The following is a 19,974-nucleotide window of genomic DNA, read 5'->3' as shown; positions in this document are numbered from 1 at the left end:
ACTATTTTCTTTTTTTTTTGGTCTTGTTTTGTTTTTTTTTTCTTTCTCATGGTTTCTCCCATTCTTCTATACATGACTAATGTGAAAGTATGTTTAATAGGAATGTATATGTAGAGTCTATACCAGATTGCAGGCCGTCTTGGGCAGGGAAGAAGAAAAAATTTAAAACTTATGGAAGTGAATGTTGAAAACTAAAAATAAATAAACTAATAAAAAATAAAATAAAATACCTATGTGTGTACCTATTTGTTACAAACTCCTCGGGGCAAGGACTTTTACATGTTTGTATTTGTGTCTCCATTATCTAGCACAGTACCTGGCATACGGTAGATGCCTAATAAGTGTTTAATGATGGATGGATGCCTTATGGCTCGTGGCTTTTTATTAATACAATAACAGCACAACTAGTAGGATTGAACATACCCGTCGATTTTAGTTGTGTCTGACTCTCTGTGACTCTATTTGGGATTCTCTTGGCAAAGATACTGGAGTGGTTTGTTATTTCCTTCTCCAACTCATTTTACAGATGAGAAAACTGAGGCAAAGAGGGTTAAGTGACTTGCCCAGGGTCACACAGCTAGTAAGTGTCTGAGGCCAGATTTGAACTCATGAAGAGGAGTCTTCCTAACTCTAGGCCCAGCACTCTATCCACTGTGCCACCTAACTGCCCTGTGAACACCCCTGGAACAGTGTTATTAAAATTGCCTTCCCTATTAGATTGTAAGTTGCTCAAGAATAAAGGTTGTTTTTGCTTTCTTTGAATGGTGCCTGGCACATATAACTTACTGATGATGCTTGACAATTTAAATAGTTTGTCCTTGATGTAGAATGTGTATTGCTTATTGATTCTGCATGTTTTTCCGTTTAAAAATAGGTTTTGGAGTGTGTACAGTTTTTGGCGAAGGTGTATCAGGTTTTTGTTGTTGTCTTTAAGCTTGTGTGGCAAGAGCTAGAAGCATTTGAGTTTCATTACCGTTTGATCCAAGGTCCTTTTTGCTCTGGATTTCTAATTCTACTTAGGCCTTGTCTTTTCCTTCCAAAGCTGACTTTATCATATTTTCTTCTTTCAGTAAAGCGCTATATAAGGAAAGGTGTTCCCAATGAACACCGCGCATTTGTCTGGATGGCCACAAGCGGAGCCCAGGCACAGATGGACCAGAACCCAGGATATTATCGGAAGCTACTGGAAGGTGAAAGAAATGACAAACTGGTGGAGTCAATCAAAACAGGTGATGCCCTCATCATTCCTACTCCTGGCCAATGGCAGTGAGTGTTAAATGATGCAGACTAGGTAGTGCTGTAGGGACAGCAAGTCTTCTCCCACAGTTTGACTCGCTAATTAGACTTAGCACTAGCTAATGCAATTATAATATTGAATATAATAATGCAGATCAACAAATTGTTCTCAGTTTGAAAATGCAGCTGATTTAAGAAAATAGTTCATGAGGGAGAAATGAATATGCAGAGGTGTGATAAAACGCTACTATGAGAATCAGAAGACCTATGGCTTTAGGCAAGGTATTTAACTTCTCAGGGCCCTAGGTTACCCTTAGGTTCAAAATAGCAGAACAGGCAAAGATTGGCACTGGAAGGGGAAGCCCTCCCCTAGGAGATCCTGACACCAATAAAATCACAGGTCTTGCTTTAAAAAGGGGGAATGAGTAGGAGAAGGTGGGAATGAGAGGTGTAGTAGTTAGAGGGCATTTGAATCAGGAAGGCTTAGGTTCAAATTCGTCTTTTGACACATGTGACCCTAGGCAATTTTCATATCCCTTCAGTGCCCACAGGCAACCTTTTAAGACTATAAGCAGCAGACAGGTTATAAGTCTACCTTGGCAAATGGAGTTTCTGTAACCAGAGTTCGCCTCCACCCAGGAAATCACAAGTCCAGGATAACAACAAAAAAGCAGGGTCGAACATTTGGGGAAGGGAGTTGGTGGGGATATACATCTACCCACACTTGGGTTTCAATTTTTAGAACCTCCTTTTTAGTATCAATCTATAATAAGTTGTCCACGGAGGCTGATTTTCCTAGCTCTCATTTGCTTTCGTGTGTTTATCTATTATCCCTGCATCCACATCATCTTTGAAGTGGTTACTACTAAAATATTGGTGGAAGATGATTCTTAGCATTTGGTTTTCTCATTTCATTTGGAAGAATCAATATTTTTTGAGGCTGTAATGCAATTCAGGTAACAGGATATGAGAGTTTTAAAGACTAAAATAAAATAATGAATGGTGTTATTTTAGAACTGACTGACCAATATTGCTTCACCCCTCCCCACCAAAAAAGGAAAAATCCACAGTCTTTATTCACTGGAAAAATAACTATATGAAAGTTCATTCTTTGTATTACTGGAAAGTTTTGATCCTAATCATTCATTTAGTTGTATTTTATTTATAAAGTTTTTCAAAATATCCCTACTACCATAGACCTCTCATTTTATACCCTTCTGTACTATAAATGACAACAATCAGTTGTCAAAGGGTAGAAAGAGGAAGCGTGAGAGTAGAATGTACTTTGCTAGTTGAGAGAACTTATGAAAAACAATCATATCTTGTATTGTGTTTGTGTTCTTTTGAAATAGCTCTGCCTCTTAGTTCTTACCCTTTTTGAGAGAGATAAAAATGTAGACCTATTGTACTTAAGGTCTTATTGGAGATCAAATGAACTTTCAATGGTGTGAGTTCAGAGGAACCTGTAATTATTCCAAAGTTGCATTTCCTTGTATATTGATAAAACTTTGGTCCAGTGTGTCCTCCCTTGCAAATAGCTCCTGGTCCGGTGATCTTAACATGACTCTTTTCTCCTGCACCCTCAAAGGGCCTCCAGCTGAGGGCCAGAGAACTGGGAGCTGACCCGGCATGTTCTGGTAGATAGTTGTAAACCTGTCCCCAGGTTTCAGAATTCTTCGTCAGCTGAGGTCAGTACAGAACAAATGTACAGCCAAAGGTCTCGGAGCATAAGTGGTAGCTGACTCGCCAGATAATCAGAGCCTGGCTGTTAATCACTCATCATGGCTAACACAGCTCATTCTGAATTTGGAACAATAAAACCAGGTTTGGGGTAGAATGCTCAGATTAGGAAAACAGAATGGGATGTTGTTGTTGTTTTAAACCTGTCTGGTCCTCTATTTCTTAGGCCATATTACCAAAGGGGTTTAATTTTTCAAAACTGAATTCTAAAACCCAGATTGAGTTATATCCATGGTAACTCATACCATATAGAGATTTTCTATTTAATTCTCTCTCTATTTATATGATAGTCATAGGATCATAGACTTAGAGCTGGAAGAGACTTCTGAAAACATCTGATTCAGCCTCCTCATTTTACACATGAGGATCCAGCAGGTTGAAGTGACTTGGCCACATTGACACTGGTAACAAATGGCAGAACTGGAATTTGAACCCAGGTCCTATAACTCTAAATGCATCTGTGGCCTTGCAGATAATGTGTTTCTTAGAACACGTGGGTGACATCTAAGTTTCTTAAATAAATGAAGTTTACTCTTCATTTGACACCCATGATAACTCTCCTTGTGGTGTTATGAGCTCTCTCTGGATATTTCTTATTTGATGGCTCCAAGTAAGGAGGAAACCTTGGTACAGTCTAACAAACTCTGGCTCCCAAATTAGAGGAACTGGTTTCACTGACACTCTCTGAGTGTCCATTGGCAAGTCATTTAACCTCCACATACCTCAGTTTTCTTCTGTAAAATTAAGGGCTTGGGAATGTCCTCCACCTACTCCTTCATGGAGGTGGGAGATCCATGGGTGTTATGCATTGTACGTGTTTTTCAATGTCTCGATCAATTGTGCTGATCATTTTTTTTCTCTAGAAAATGCCATTCATTCAATGGTATGACTCTTTGGGAGGTGGAGGGAAAGAATGAGGAGATAACTATTAAAAAACAGAACTATTTAAAAAAACAGAAGAATCAAAAGAATTTTAAAAATTCTTGGATGTCCTGTCTAGCTCTAGAGCTATGATCCGAAGGTCTGATTTTCATGTAAAATTGTCAGTGTCCATATGATTACCATAAATAATGGAATAGCAAACACTTACTGATTTAAATGAGTTTCTACCCTGAAACCAAGAATCACCTACCCAGCAAAACTGAGTATCATGCTCCAGGGCAAAATATGGACTTTCAATAAAATAGAGGACTTTCAAGCTTTCTCAGTGAAAAGACCAGAGCTGAATAGAAAATTTGACTTTCAAATACAAGAATCAAGAGAAGCATGAAAAGGTAAACAAGAAAGAGAAATCATAAGTTGAACTGTTTTGTTTACATTCCTACATGGAAAGATGATATTTGTAACTCATGAGACCTTTCTCAGTATTAGGGTAGTTGAAGGGAATACACACACACACACACACACACACACACACACACACACACACATATTATATATATATATGCATATATATATATATATATATAGACAGAGAGAACAGAGTGAGTTGAATATGAAGGGATGATATCTAAAAAAATAAAGGAGCGAGAGAGGAATATATTGGGAGAAGGAGGAAGGGAAAGATAGAATGGGATAAATTATCTTAAAAGTGGCAAGAAAAAGCAAGGGAATGAGTGAATCTTGCTCTCTTCAGATTTGACTTAAAAAAGGAATAACATACATACTCAATTGGGTATCTTACCCTACAGAAAAGTGAGGGGGAGGGGATAAGGGGGGAATAATAGAAGGGAGGGCAGATTGGGGGAGGAAGTAGTCAAAAGCAAATGCTTTTTGAAGAGGGACAAGTTCAAGGGAGAAAACTGAATAAAGGGGAACAGGATAGGATGGCGGGAAATATAGTTAGTCTTTCACAACATGACTACTATGGAAGTGTTTTGCATAATGATACATGTGTGGCCTATGTTGAATTGCTTGCCTTACTCAAAGTTCTATAAACAAATGTTAAAAATTGTTTTTACGTGCCACTGGGAAATAAGATATACAGGCAATGGGATATAGAAATCTATCTTGCCCTACAAGAAAGTAAAGGGAAAAGGGATGGGGAGGAGTGGGGTGATAGAAAGGAGGGCAGACTGGGGAAAGGGACAATCAGAATTTATGCCATCCTGGAGTGGGGGGGAGGGTAGAAATGGGGAGAAAATTTGTAACTCAAAATCTTGTGGAAATCAATGTTGAAAACTAAAAATATTAAATAAAAAAATAAAATAAAAAAATGAGTTTCTACCCCCAGATTTGGAGAGGGGAAAACATAAAATTGATATTGAACCTGTATTCTCACTGCTTATGTACCAAATTAACATTTAAGAATGAATTTGAAAGTGTTGCTGCTTATTTTAGTGATGTCAGGCCAGTCACAAGGCAACAGTTAGTTCTGAAAAACTATTAAAATATGGAAATTTTACAGAATTGGTTGTCAATGTAGAGTGGATCAGAGGGAAGATGATCTGGTAATGAGAGACCTTGCTGAGAGATGTTGGAATGTGAGAGATACTGAAAGGATGGAGGAAGCAGGAGAGCATCCGCAGGAAGAGGGTGGGGCAGAGAGACTCTTCTGGCCTAAAAGAGGCTTCAGTGAAGGGCACACAATATTCAGGTTGATGCTTTTCATTTAATTTGGCTTTTAGAACAATTTAAATTTATTTTTATATTTATTGATATCCTTTATATTCTCACCTTGATTTCCAAATATTCTCTACCCTCCCACCCAAAGACCCATACTTTGTAGCAAAGAATAAAAAAGGAAGAAAAATAGCAACTCAGCAAAACCAACCAATAATAAAGTTGGTGTGTTTGCTAATACGTGAAGTGTTACCTAAATGTAGTTCCCTACCCTCAACCTACCTTTGCAAAGAAGTGGGGAGGAAGGTTTGCATTTAATTTCACTTTTTTTTCACTTTTCACTTTTCTAACTTCACAGTTTTGTTTGTCTCTTTCTATATTTCTGGAAGAGTTCTCAAAAATCTCCCCTTTTTTCTGAACTGACAATTATGATTTCTTTTCCAAATCCCAGGCAAAAAAAAAATTTCTACTATTATTATTCATAGCCTTTACATTTAAAAAATCCTCTTTAACTGAATGAACCTTAATCTTTAATCATGAGTATAACTTGAAAAGGGAAAGGATATTTATGTAAGTGGAGAGAACGAGGTATGGTGAGGAGGAGGAATTTGTTTAGAGTCATGGAGAGGGAGGGGGAGGGGATGAGACAAAATTCTGTAGCACTTTTGACCTCTTTTTTTTTTTTTCCTCATACATGTTCCTGTGGCCCTTAGGGCAAGGATGCTCTCAAATATGAGGGCATCAAAAATCCCATTCATTCCTGTCCTACTTTATGGTTTCCCTGCATAGAGCTCCAGATACTCCTGCTTTGAGTTGCAGCAGATGATGGAACACACAGTTCTGGGTCTTTCTCCAGCAGTTCCTAATGGTCCTTTGTCAACCCAACCTTGCTGTCCCATCAGTAGAGCACATGGAGTGTGTTCATTTCTTTCCCTGATTTAAGGGAGTGAGTTCATATAAGCCGATAACATGAAAGGAAGATGTAAGTTCTTTAGGGATGAATCCAGTAGTGAAGGAATCACTGCTCCATCTTGAATCCTTTTGGGATTATAAAATTTCCTTTCCTCAAAAAGGGGTTATTGGATTAATTGAATCCTAAATAAAATACAGGAATATTGCGGGGCATGGTCCTGAGCATTCCCGGTACTTATGTGTGTTACATATACTGTCATTCTGGGTGCACGTTTTTAACTGTCTCCAGTTCATATCTTCCTCTTCTTCTTCTCATATACATCCATAGACATGAACAGGACGTTTCCAGACAATGTAAAATTCAGACAGACTGCTGATCCCTGCTTACAACATACACTGTACAACGTATTGGTAGCATATGGACATCATAATCGAGGTGTAGGATATTGTCAGGTAAGTACAGTCTTAGCTACTTTAAATAATTGTATTACGTATGTAGGTGAAAAAGTGAAAGACATGAATATGTTGAACATTAAGAGCTACGTTCTTTGCAGATATAGAAATTCATTATATCTGACACAGAATGTCAGAACCACATAGAATGTAGTCCTGGGCTTGGAATCAGGCAAGACATGCTTTGAAATCTTCCCTCTGATACTTAGTAGGCATGGGACTAAGCAAGTCATTCCACCTTTTTAAGCCTTAGTTTCTTCATATGTAAAACAGTGATAGTAATAACACCTACTTCATAGGACTGTTAGGAGGCTCACATGAGATCTTGTGTATAACGCCACTAGCCAGTTGAGTCCCCAGAGGGGTGGCCGCTACTACTTCCAGAGATCTAAGGATAACCCCGCGTGTGGCTATCCTGAACACCAGCTCACTAGCCCCCACTGGTGTGTTTCTTCTTAATTAGCCAATAGACTCAGTTCTTTAGCGGAGTCATTATTTACTTAAATGGCATAGCAAGGGCAGTGATTAGAAAACATTTGCCCCAATGCCAAGGGCATGCTCTTCCACACATACACCCACAGTCAAAAGGAAAAAAGAGTGGGTACAGACTGAAGGTATAGTGGTAATGAGACACAAGTGGAGGATGCCCATGTGGCAAAGGTCCTCAATTCATTTTGCTGTTAGCTGGGCTGGCAGTTTGCGGGGCTGGCTCCTTGCAGGGCACAAAGTTTCTATTGGACCTGCAACTTGCTTTTCCGAAGGGTTCTGTGTGTTGGCTGGAAGGGACAATCTGCTGCTGGGCTGGGTAAAGCAGGTCACTCAGTGGCTGTGTTGGCTCCTTACCAGTCTCTAATGCTGCCAGTGCCTGTGCTCTTAGAGCACAACATCTCTGCTAGACTGGTCAATCAGCTGATCTCCAGCTCTCATTTTTTGATGGGTAAACTGTAGTCAGCTAGATTGTCACCAAGATTTTTCAGGAATAATGGCAACATTATTCCTTTCTCTAAAGTCCCTTGCCTCCATGAACTACTTAGGGTGATTAGTTTCATGTTACCTTAGGGTAATAAGTTTCAATTCAAGTGGTTTTTACTTTCGATGCTCTTTTGAGAATTTTATGAAGACGAGGGGCTATGACCTGGAGGCATATTCATCATCTTGCTGGCCTCTTCATATTGTCAAGAAAAACATTAATACTGCACTCTGAATTTTCTGGACGAGTCTTCCAGAAACATTTTTATTAACATTATTTTAAATACTAGCATTTTTATCCTAGAGAGAGAAATGTCCAAACTGGCGTAGCACCCCACTCCACCATGGCTTCAGATATCCCTCTCTCCAAAAGGATTTGAAAGTTACGTTTATAGAGATTTTGAACAAGGCAAAGATCGTTATGTGTTAAAATACAGTTTGGGGTTAATATTCCAAAGTAATAATCACTATTTGATACCTTGTTTGACCACTCCCATAAAGTGTTCTCCTAGAGTAATCAAAGATACATCCTCCCTGAGGTCAATATATTAATCCTTTCTCAATGGAAAATCAATGGAGGAGAAGGGTAATTTAATAGCCCTACCACTCCAGGAGGCAGGAAGGCAATGATCTAAACAAGGCAAGAGCTAAATTTGATCATCACCTTTGATCCATTTCCTGGCACCTTAGCTCTTATTCTTAACCGTTCTTACATTTTCAAAAGAAGAAAAGTCTGGAGAGAGTTTTTGGATTAGAGAAATACAATTTTCATTTGAGCTAAGGAGGTTTACATTTCTATAATGTGCAATTGAGTTACTCACCCCTCCCAGCCTTTTCACTTTCCATCCGAAGTCTTCTCACTTTTATCTTTTAGTGTCTCTGACTTTTAGCCTCTGCAGACCTTAACATTTTTTGCTGGTCTCACTGGGGCCCCACCTAACCCTTGCGTGTATGTAAAATGCTTTACAAACTTTAAAATACTATTAGTCATTTTTAAAATGTTTATTGTGAAGTGACTGGTTTTTGTATTTGAATTAAAGTATCTGAATGTCAGCCTGTCTTCTCTATGCTCATGGAAAGCATTTTCAGGAAAACTCCAGCAGCAGATAGGACAATCAAAAATGATATGTTATAATATTTCATTCTTCTGACATTCTTTATGAAAATGATCTTAATAAACTCCTTGAATGAATCTCTATCTTGCTATTATTCTTTTATGCTCCATTATTCTTCAGACTGTTACATAGATAGATAAAAGTGACTGCTTTCTGTAATTGAATGAAAGTCTCTATCCTGCAACTTGTTCTTTTATGTTCTAGACCTAGAATTAGGAAGACCTGGGTTGGAATCCAGCCTTATACCCTTACTAAAAAAGTCATTTAACTGCTGTCTGCCTCAGTTTCCTTATCTGTAAAGTGGGGATAATAATGGCACCTACCTCCTAGGGTTATTGTGAGAATTATATGAGGTATTTGTAAAGTGCTTTGTAAACCCTAATGCATTATATAAGTGCTAGCTATTATTATTATTTATTTTTATGCAAACTGTTAAATAGGTAGATAAAATGCCTGCTTTTTATAATTGAAAGAGAGTTTTGGTAAATCATTTTCTGTAGGCTCACTAAAAGTATCTTCAGGGCAACCCGAGTTGTAGACAGAACAGGCATGATGTCCTGGTCCCACATGGCTTTGATATTATTAGTATAGCTAACATTTGTAAAGCACTTCAAGGTTTCATCATGTTCTTAGTGTTCGGTATAATTCTGCATGAATTACTGAGAGGGAAAAGAAGTCCTTCCCAGTGATCTGCTTGTAAAGTAGTGTCAGTTCTGGAAAACACCTACTTCTTACAACTTAATGAAGCTGTTTGAGTCAGACATTATATATTTATGTGTGTTTGTGCTTTCTCTTGTCTGCATTTTTTCTATGATAATACTTTTTCAGGTGTTGCACTCACTAGAGAGCAAAGGTCCAAAGCACTATACTGGAAAAAACAAAACAGAACGGGAGAGTTTAGGTGTGGGTCAGTCCAGCCTTCTGAGCTTCTGTTCTGCAGACCTTGCTGGCTGCTGAAATGCCTGCCTCCTGGAATGTTTTCAGAAGGGCTGTCTTTTGTGCCCACTCTGTGAAGGCACCAAACAAGCTCTTGTCACCATGGTTGCAGGCATCAAGCTATCTGCTGTCATGAGAACTGAAAAGCAGCTTTTGAGATTTTGAGGCCTTCGTGCATAAGACACACGCAGGGAAAGCCAGACTGGCTCAAAGATTTTTGCAAAGGGCCAGTGACAGGTATCTGAAAGAATTTGTGGCCTCAGCCTAAAACTTAGTTCTGCAAGATGGTTCTAGTAACTTGCTTAATGTAGAGGTCTGCCCAACAGAATATGCACGTTTTTAGCTGTGTGACTCCATTTGGAACACTGCTTTCTCTTGTGTCTGGATGCAGTTTGAGGAACCCAAGGCCATTTAGCTGCCTGTCATCACAAATTAATTCTGGGGGAAAGGGAGGAAGGAGAGAGAAAGGACAGGAGAGAAGAATGAAATAAGAGACGCTTTTCAAAAAGCCAGCCTCAAAGAGCAGTAATAGATACTGGTTATCACTGCATCTAAATAATTCACTGGATTATATTTTTACACGTTCTTTTGTATACCTGTAAGTATTGAGTGATTAGACTGAAACCTTATCTTTTATTACCAAGGCTTATTTGTTTTTTTCTTCAACAAACCTTGGTTCTGTATTTATAGTGTTTTGATCTCCAAATGATCCCGTAAATTTCTGTCAATCATTATAGCTGCTTCTCTTAATAGACTTTTTCCTCTGTGTGCTATTTATTTCCGTATGGATTTTAGCTGCCTAGTATATTTTATGCTCTGCAATAATTTTTGTGCTATTGATTTACAGGGTGTTCCAATAGTCAGGGAAGTTTTATGCTATTACAGACTTTTGAGACACCCTGTATATTAGATTGAGGTTTGGGAAAGTCTGTTATAGGTTATGTGATTTCTTCCCATGGGCTGTCGTTAAATTATGAAAACTATTATTAAATATCAATATTCAAAGGAAGTATTGAAATTGTTTTATTAAATAGCTTTTCTTTTCCCTCTTTCCTCCATTTCCTAGTCTTTTTCAAAGAGACTATGTCCTTGGTTACATAACCAAACAGAATTGAATGCTAATGGCTTCCAGAGGTCTATTTTATTATTATTATTAATATTTCTATATCTGGAGTATTATATTTATTGGGTCAAACAAGATAAACTGGAAACTGATCTTTGATGTGAACTTAAAGAATATGTTAAAGCCCATCATGAATTCCTCTTCATTGTTCTTTCTCTTGTAGGGAATGAATTTCCTGGCAGGATATCTCCTTCTCATTACAAAGAGTGAAGAGCAGTCCTTTTGGTTACTGGATGCTCTTGTGGGAAGAATATTGCCTGGTATGTTGAAAGCTCCTTCTATAATGTTGGATTTTCTTCCAGCCATCAGTTAATTTTATTTATTTATTTTTGGCAGATCTAATGAGTCAGCATTTAACTAAAACAGAGTTGAGTGGTTTGGGGGTTGAAGTTTATAATCTTGTAAAGTGGAAGTAGGAAAAACATTGAATCGGATTGTTTTCAGATACAACAGATGAGCTTTTTTAGTACTCATAGTTTATTCCCTGTTCATTTCAGATCGCAGTGTTGGACTAAGAACATACACTTGGATCATCTGTTATTCAATCTGTGCCCATTATAATGAAAATCCAAGGGACATAGTGGATCTTTTGTGAAGCTATATTCTATCCTAGCCATTAGAAAGGACAAGAGAGGCTTACTTGTTAATGTGTTCTTAGACACTGCCAATTAAAAGGACATTTTTTTTTTATAAAAGGACATTTTTTAAAGGAACCCCATCCCCCATCTTTTGGGTCTATCAGTAACATTTGTCGCTTCTTTATTCTTTACAAAACACTGAGTAAGTCACTGTGGGGAATAGAAAGATGCACACAATCATTACTAGGGATGTCTTGAAAAGAAGTGTTGGAGCAGTTAGATGGTGCAGCCCTGGAGTCTGGAGGACCTGAGTTCAAATCCGACCTCTGACATTTACTAGCTATGTGACCCTGAGTAAATCACTTAGCCCCAGTTGCCTCCAAAAAGAACAAGTGTAAAGCAGTTATTATTTTTAAAAAGTATTTACTGGTTGAGAAACATTATGGTGTAATGGATTGAGGCCTGTCCTGGAAGTTAGGAAGACCTGGATTCAAGTTCTGTCTATAACACTTTATGACTATGTGACATTGGGCAAGTCTCTCAGGGCTCCAGGCAACTCTCTTAAGACTATCAGTTTCCCAGTCTGTATAGATGGAGGGAGTTTCCATACTTAGAGATCTCTATACTGATAAAACCACAAGCCTGGTCCTCAAATACTGAGTTGCATTCCTATATCAGTTCAGGACCCAGGGAAAACCTTAAAGGGGAACCAAGACTTAGGGTAATTCCCTCCTGTCCCAAATATAATATGATCTGAAATAGTTTAGGTTTTTTTTTTTTTTTTTAACAATATGGAGTTACTGTTTCAACAGTTCGGCTAGCAGCTGCTGTGGGGGTGTAAAAACAACAACCACCAGCACACAGAACGCTGCAAAAGCCCAGGTCCTTTTGATCTGCCTTACTAAGGAAAGCAACGTCAAGGGGTTAACAATCTTACTTTAATCCAGAATACAAATATCATTCACTTAGTTCAGGGGAAAAAGTCAGCACCCTAAACTTCAGAGCAAATACAATCAAATTACAAACAGACCAAATACAGTTCGTGGTTACCAACATCTGAGTTCAGCCGGGGAGCTCAACAACAGCTGGCCCGGAGTCACATGTCACTACTGCTGCAGCTCAGAGCCCTGACAAAAGACAGCCACCCCTTGGTTTTATATCTTTTTCAGGGTCAAGGGTGAGTCACACACGCGACTCACCCACGTGACCTAAAATTGTCACAAAAATGGGACCCAAACCCATGTGGTCTAAAAGCCTCTGATGTCACAAACATGTCACTCAAACCCGTTTAAACTAGGCTTTCCCTTGAGGCAAGGAGGTCATCAGGGACTCCTAATTTAATCAAGGAAATAAAGGCCAAACTCTTCAAGGGCACTTGGTTGAATTAAGTGCTAAGAGCCCATTTTGATTGCCAATACAGGTACCAAAATGGGTATGTACTCAAAAAACATGTATTCTAATATTAGCCAAACATCTGGTTGTCCAAATTAAGCCAACCCTTGTCCCTTACTTTCTGGAGGGAAATTCTTTTAGTGTTCAGATTTTGGCCTCATAATTCTTAAAGATGCTAAATTCTGGTTAAGAGAGATCTGGGTTTGAATTACCACAGAAAACCAATAGCTGCCTTATAGATACCTGAATTCTTTGATCTTGGGAGTCGTCACTAGCCTTCCCCATTGTCCTAATGATTATGAATCATCACACCATGCCTCTCACTCTTTGGCCATCCATCTCATTTCCCTCCTTTGGAGTCGCCCTTTGGGTTGGTGGGTGTTAATAGATGAGCTTTCTTCTCTTCTTGCTAAAAACCAGGCCTCCATGTCACTTCTAAGCCACATCCATAGTATGGTGCCACTCATTTGCCCCCACCATCCCATCCTTTCCATCTCCCTTTTATGTGTCATTTTTCCCCATCAGAATGTAACCTCCTTGATGTCAGGGATTTTCTTATTTGCTTGCATTTGTATCTCTAGCGGAACAGTTCCTAGCACATTGTAAATGCTTAATAAGTACCATATCTATCTATGAATTTAATCATAGTGAGCACCTAGGTGTCAAGACCCATAGCACAAGTGTTATGAATACATTTTTATTAAAATCTTTACCTTCTTATTACTACTTTTTCAGGCCTTACCCAGTTTGACTTGGTACTGACCGATTGCTCAGATGCATGCTGATTTATACAGCTTTGTTTTTAATGGTAACTTATTCGTGAATCTAGCCTACTGAAACAGCCAGTAAGAGGAAGGAGCCATAGGAGCAGAGTGAACTTTTAGAGTAAAGAAACTCTTTTGGTGTGGTAGGGAGTCCAAAAAGTCAGGATCCTAGAAAAGTTATTTTTCTGAGATTATTTTATTTCAATTCATTATTTCTTTTTCTATACATTTAGACATTTTATGTTTTTGTAAATATTTTCATCCAAATCACCTAATTTTTGTTGGGTTTGTTGGGATGTATTAGACAAGAGAGTTTCTAATAATTTCCTTTTTCCTTCATTTGTTGTAAATTCTCCTTTTGATTTTTGACACTAGTAATTTGGTTTTCCTTTTTCTGTTTCTAAAATCAAATTAATTAATGGTTTTCTATCAAAAATAAAACCCAACAGATCCCAGTGTTATCTATTAATTCATTGGTTCTTTGCTTTCAGTTTTGTTCTTCTTTATTTTGATTTCTAGGTTTTCCATTTTGGTGTTTAATCGAAGTTTGTGGCATTCGGTTTTCTGGCTTTATTAGTTACATGTCCAGTTCATTGATATATCCTTGAAAGTTTTAGAGATACAAATTTTCCATTAAGGTCTACTTTGGCTGCATCACCCAAATTTTGATATATTGTCATTATCTTTTTTGTTTGTTGTTTTTTGGGTTTTTTTGGCAGGGCAATTGGGGTTAAGTGACTTGCCCAAGGTCACACAGCTAGTATATGTGTCAAGTGTCTGAGGCAGGATTTGAACTCAGGTCCTCCTGACTCCAGGGCTAGTACTCTACTCACTGTCCCACCTAGCTGCCCCATTATTGTCATTATCTTTAATGAAATTATTTGTTGTCTCTATTAATTGTCCTTTTACATACCAGTTCTTTGGAGTTTAATCATTTAGATTACAATTCATTTTAATGCTTTCTTCAGTGACTCATTATTAAATACAATATTTATGCATTATGGCCAGAAAATGGTGCTGTATAATATTTCTGGTTTTGTTTGTATTTGTTTCTGAGGTTTTTGTGCCCTAATACACAGTTAGTTTTTGTAAATATGCTATCCACAGCTCACAGACACACACACACATACACACACCACTTCCTATTCTCATTCAGTAACCTCCAGAGTTCTATCATATATAACCATTCTCAAATTTTATTCAGGTATTCAACTTCTTACATTTTTTTTTGTTGGATTTTATCTACCTCTGAAAGGGAATCATTGAAGTCCCCTATTGTTATAGTTTTACTATCTATGCCTTTTTTTTTCTTTAGGTATTTGCCATTTGATGCATATATGTTATGTATTTATATTAATTCATTACGCTACCTTTCAGAATAATGTAGTTTCCTTGTTTATCTCATTTAATTAAGAGTATTTTTTGCTATTGCTTTGTCTGAGATCATGTTTACTACCCTCCATTTTTTTTTAGTTCAACTGAGGCATAATAAATTTTGTTCTAGTCCCTTAGTTTAGTTCTGTGTGAGTCTTCATGTTTCAAGTTTGTTTCTCATAAATAACATATTATGGGATTCTGCTTTCTATATTATTCTGCTATTCTCTTCCATTTTATGGGTGAATTTATCTCACATTCATCGTTATGATCACTGATTGTACATTTCCCTCCATCTAGTTTTCTTATATTTTTTTCTTTTCTTTGCTCCCTAAACTCTTTTTACAAAGGAGAATGTGATAAGAAAGTGGTAACACTAGAGATATATAATTCAAATAATCTTCTGCTCCCCTGCCACTTTTCTCTTCCCCAAAATCCAGATCCCAATCCCAGGTTCTTACCCTTTGTTTCCTTTTAAACTCTTCTTCATGATCTACCTTCTGAGTTTAGAGTTTGTTTTTTTTATAACTAATACATCCCTAAAACTACCCACTTTCTTATTCCTGCCATCCCCCTTCCTCTTATTTCTTTGTTGAGTTTAATATATTTCTACACCAAAGTCTTTCTCTGTATATTTATGTGTGTTTGTGTTTACTCCTTTTTGACTGGTAAAAATGAAAATGAGGTTTTTTCACTCCCTCTACCTCCTTCTCACTATTTGTTTAGTTTTTTGTCATCCAACTCAATTATGTTAGATAAGTTGTCTCACCTTTCCTTCCCCCTTTCTTCCCTAGTACATTCTATTTACCTTCCCTTTCATTCTTTCATGATCACTAAAACATAATAAAACCATTCCCAGGTCCATTGTCTTGTTTAACTCCCTCCGCCAACCATGATTTTATTAGGGTTTTCATTGACACATTAACTCACCCACTGGAACATAAATACTTCATCTTTGTATAGTCCCTTCATGATCGCTCACTTGTGTTTACCTTTTTGTGTTTCTCTTGGCTCCTGCATTTGTATTTCAAAGTTTCTATTAAATTCTGGGTTTTCCATCAAGAGTGCTTGTAAGTTTTCTATTTCATTAAAGAGCCTTTTTCCCTACCTCGTAATATAGTTTTGCTGGGTAAGTTATTTTTGGTTGTAAGCTTACATCTTTTGCTTTTTGGAATACCATATTCCAAACTCTCTGCTCCTTTTAAAGTGGTAGCTGCTAAATCTCAGGTTTCTAAGTAAAATATTTGAACTCTTTTTTTTTTTCTGGCTACTTGTAGCATATTTTTTTAAATCCGGAAATTCTGTGTTTTGGCTCTGGTGTTCCTGAGAGTTTTCATTTCGGGGCCTCTTTCAGGAATGACCAATAGGTTCTTTTTGTTTTTATTTTGCCCCCTGGTTCTAAACAATCTGGGTAACTTTCTTTCATTATTTCTTGAATATGATATCCAGGCTCTTTGGAGAGGGTGGTGGGGAATCATTGCTTTCAGGTAGTCCAATGATTCTTAAATTATCTCTCTTTGATTTTTCTTCTAGGTCAGTGTTTTTTCTATGCTATATTGTCACAAGTTAAATTTGACAAAAAGATAAACTGAGGCATATTTCTCTGAGCAAGATAACATTTTAATTATCAGGGCTGGCCTGATGGGTCAATGACTATCTCAGTTTCCAGCCAAAGACCCTGAGCAAAATGATAGCTCCCGTTTTGTAGGTTTTTGGGGAATACAGAACAAAGAATAGAACAGGGTAGATGACATCATGGAGTTGAAGGCAACATGGTTGTTTACATAGCTGAAGCATGGGGAACAGTATGATTGGTTGGAAGTTAGGAATGAGGGCTAGCAACAACCCCTCCCCTTCCCTCCTGTGACTAAGAAGTGTTCATTGTTTGAGTTCTCCTTTAAGATAATGGCCCAGACCACTTTAGATAGCAAACCAGACATCCTTGAAGGATAGCTTGGTGGTGTAAAGATATTAAGCTGCACTCCCCCAAGGTTAGCTAAATTCCTTGAGGCAAAAATAGAGTAGTGATTAGTAAGAGAACTGGATTTCTAAACTTAACCTGTTATAGGCCAGCTGAATTCTGAACAGAGGACTGTGACTTAAGCAGTTACAGGACAAGATCAATTATCTATAAATAGAATCAATTAAAAAAATGATAGAGGATCAGTTTTAATTTTCTCAACACTTTACATTTCCTTCTACTTCTTCAGTATTTTGACTTTGTTTTAATATTTCTTTTTGTGTCATGGACCTGTTAACTTCTGTTTGGTGTATTTTAGTTTTCAGGGATTCTCTTGTTTGGTAAGGTTTTCTACATCTTGTACTAAGTAGTTAACTTTTTTCAAGTCTTTCCTCCAAAACTCTTATTTCCTTTCCAGTTCTTTCCTCTAGCACTATCATTTCATTTGTAACATTTTAAAACTCTTTTTTTAAAAAAAAATTCTTGCTTCCTTTCAGGAATTCTAGTTGACCTTGTGACCAAGTTGCGTTTTTCTATGAAGCTTTGCTGGTCAGTGTTTTGAAGTTATTTTCTTCATCCCCGTTTGTTAGCTCTTTATCATGGGAATCTTTGTTATTATTGTTCCTTTTTCTTTTTTTCAGCTTACTTCCTGAATTAGGGCTTTGTGTTAAGGCCAGGTTCTGTACACTTCTGGAGGGAATGTCAGGGCCTTTTTAAAGTCCTGTTTTATCGTTTCTGGGTCCTGATGATGCTTTCTCTGGGTGTTGAGTATTGTGTTCTTCAGAGATCACAGGGGCCCCTCAGACCAGAGACATGCCAACTTTAATGCACCCTAAGCAGTCTGATCTAGGGTGAAGTCTGATCATTTTGCAAATCCCAGTTTGGGTTTGGTTGACACAACTGTAGGCTTGCCCCTGGTTGGAACAAGTTGCAGCTTCTGTCAGCTAGCCACAAGAATCCAGGTTTGGAGCAACAGAACTACTTGTCCCTTTTTAGTCTGAGCTGCCTACCCTGGTCGCTCAGCTGTAGAACTCAGAGTGGGCTAGGTCTGAATGCACAGCTTTTCTCTAGGGTTGCTGCTGCATGGTTCTATTCCTGATCCCTGCCCAGTATCAACACAGCCTCAGGACAGGTCTGGGATGGATCTCCTGGATAGGGGAGTTCTCTTTGCCCTAGAACAGAGCTGCAAGTCAGCCCCATGCTTAGCCTCAGGTCCACACTGTGTCTCCAACCCAGATCTGAGGTGCCCGAGGCACAGCTGCTGGCTGGGCTCCTGTTGCCGCACCCTGCAAGGTATGCAGTATCACTAATCCTTGCTGTATCTACGGCCACTCCTTATGCAAGAACACAGCCTCGGGTCTCCTTGTAAATCTTAGCTATCCAGTTTTGGAGTCAAACACAACTCCTAACTAGCTCCTGTTCCTATTCCCTAGACTACAAAACTGACTTACTATTTTTTTCCCTTTTGGATTTCCTAATCACTACTTGGTCTGGTGCTATACTCGGATATTTATTGGGCTAATTATTGAGAGAAGGCTGGGCCGCACTATTTCCTCTCACTGTGCCGTCTTGGTCACTCCCTTCATGGCCACTGCTTGACCACATATAAGGAATCCTTTGGACCTCCAGGGCTCTACTTATGACTTCTATGATACAAATATTTCTTCGAACTCTCTAAGTGACTTTCACAATTAATCACTGTGGTTTAAGCCAAGGTTCAGTTCCCTCAAGGTTTCCTGAAAAGGATTCAGGGAGAAAAGTGCAGCCTCTGCTGTATCTTCAGGTCAGAGATGATTTGTTTATTCTATTAGCACACAAGCAAAGTAGGAATTTTGAGGCAGGAAGCACACGGCAGTGCCCCATTACTGATTCTGGAGCACTGAGCCCAGGGAGCCATTCTGTGTGATTATCTATCTGGATGTCTCCTTCTAACCTGGAGCAGTAATTTGTTAAGGTAATAAATGAGTGGCCTGAAAATTTGGTTAAACCTGATTCTTCCGTCATTATGCAGGCAGCACCTAGGGACAGCTTCACCCAGGATTGGGAGCATAGGGCAGGTCCATTCTCCATTGTGGGGGACACAATCCACAGTGACAGATGGTATCTGACATTTCTGGATGGCTGTGCTCTCAGTTTCATACCCACTCCTCATCCCCTACCTCCCACCCCATGCATACCTATTTATGGCGATGGGCAAGCATAAAATTGGTACAAAGGGTAGAAGAGGAGAGACTTATAAGCTGGTTTTGCTGTCGTAAGTGGTAGGGTTTTTTAATATGTGCTGTATTGTGGGTCCTGGAACAGAAACCAGCCTCTTTCCTTTCCTGAGCATGGGGTGGAACGGGCTGTGGGGGAGGAGAATGCAGGAGGTGTTGGAAGAGAATCTTTTCCTTCTCTATTGTAGAGAGCTCATTATCTGTCACTAAGGGCATACACAAGCTGATTACTTTGGAAAGGATATATGCATCCTAGGTTGAAAGCAAATTGTTATAAGTTTAAAATTAGGTAGTTTATGTTCTCTCCAAGGTCTGACTTATGCTGTGCAGGTTTTTTTTGGGTAGAAGCACTATGACTTTTCAGCTCTTTCATACGGACACAATTTCATTTTTCCTGGGAGTTATTTCTACGCGGACATAGTATCGCTGGATTATCAGCAGGCTGTTTTTCATAAAAGTGAACTTTTAAAAGTAATTATAATCTTATGCTAATTGCAATTCAACTAACAGTATGTCTTATTCATCATCATTCATGCTGTATTAATTAACTTAATGCAGGAAACCTCAGGATGTTTCACCTTTTCAAATTCACTCAACCTCAGAATTTGCTGAGTACAAGTGTGAATATGATTAATAGGTGAATA

At 38.3% G+C, this 19,974-nt stretch overlaps 1 protein-coding gene across 1 annotated transcript in view; it reads left to right on the top strand.

The window, feature by feature from the left end:
- Positions 1–19,974, top strand: part of GRTP1 (growth hormone regulated TBC protein 1) — a 92,806-nt gene that overhangs the window by 29,766 nt on the left and 43,066 nt on the right. Inside the window, exons 3-5 of the mRNA XM_036756211.1 lie at positions 1,071–1,229; positions 6,779–6,903; positions 11,210–11,306. Of these exons, the coding sequence (XP_036612106.1) occupies positions 1,071–1,229; positions 6,779–6,903; positions 11,210–11,306 (381 nt within the window). The remainder of the gene's footprint in view (positions 1–1,070; positions 1,230–6,778; positions 6,904–11,209; positions 11,307–19,974) is intronic.

The sequence above is a fragment of the Trichosurus vulpecula genome, chromosome 4, assembly GCF_011100635.1.
Source record: "Trichosurus vulpecula isolate mTriVul1 chromosome 4, mTriVul1.pri, whole genome shotgun sequence".
Taxonomy (NCBI): domain Eukaryota; kingdom Metazoa; phylum Chordata; class Mammalia; order Diprotodontia; family Phalangeridae; genus Trichosurus; species Trichosurus vulpecula.
This window is presented reverse-complemented; position numbering and strand designations above follow the sequence as displayed.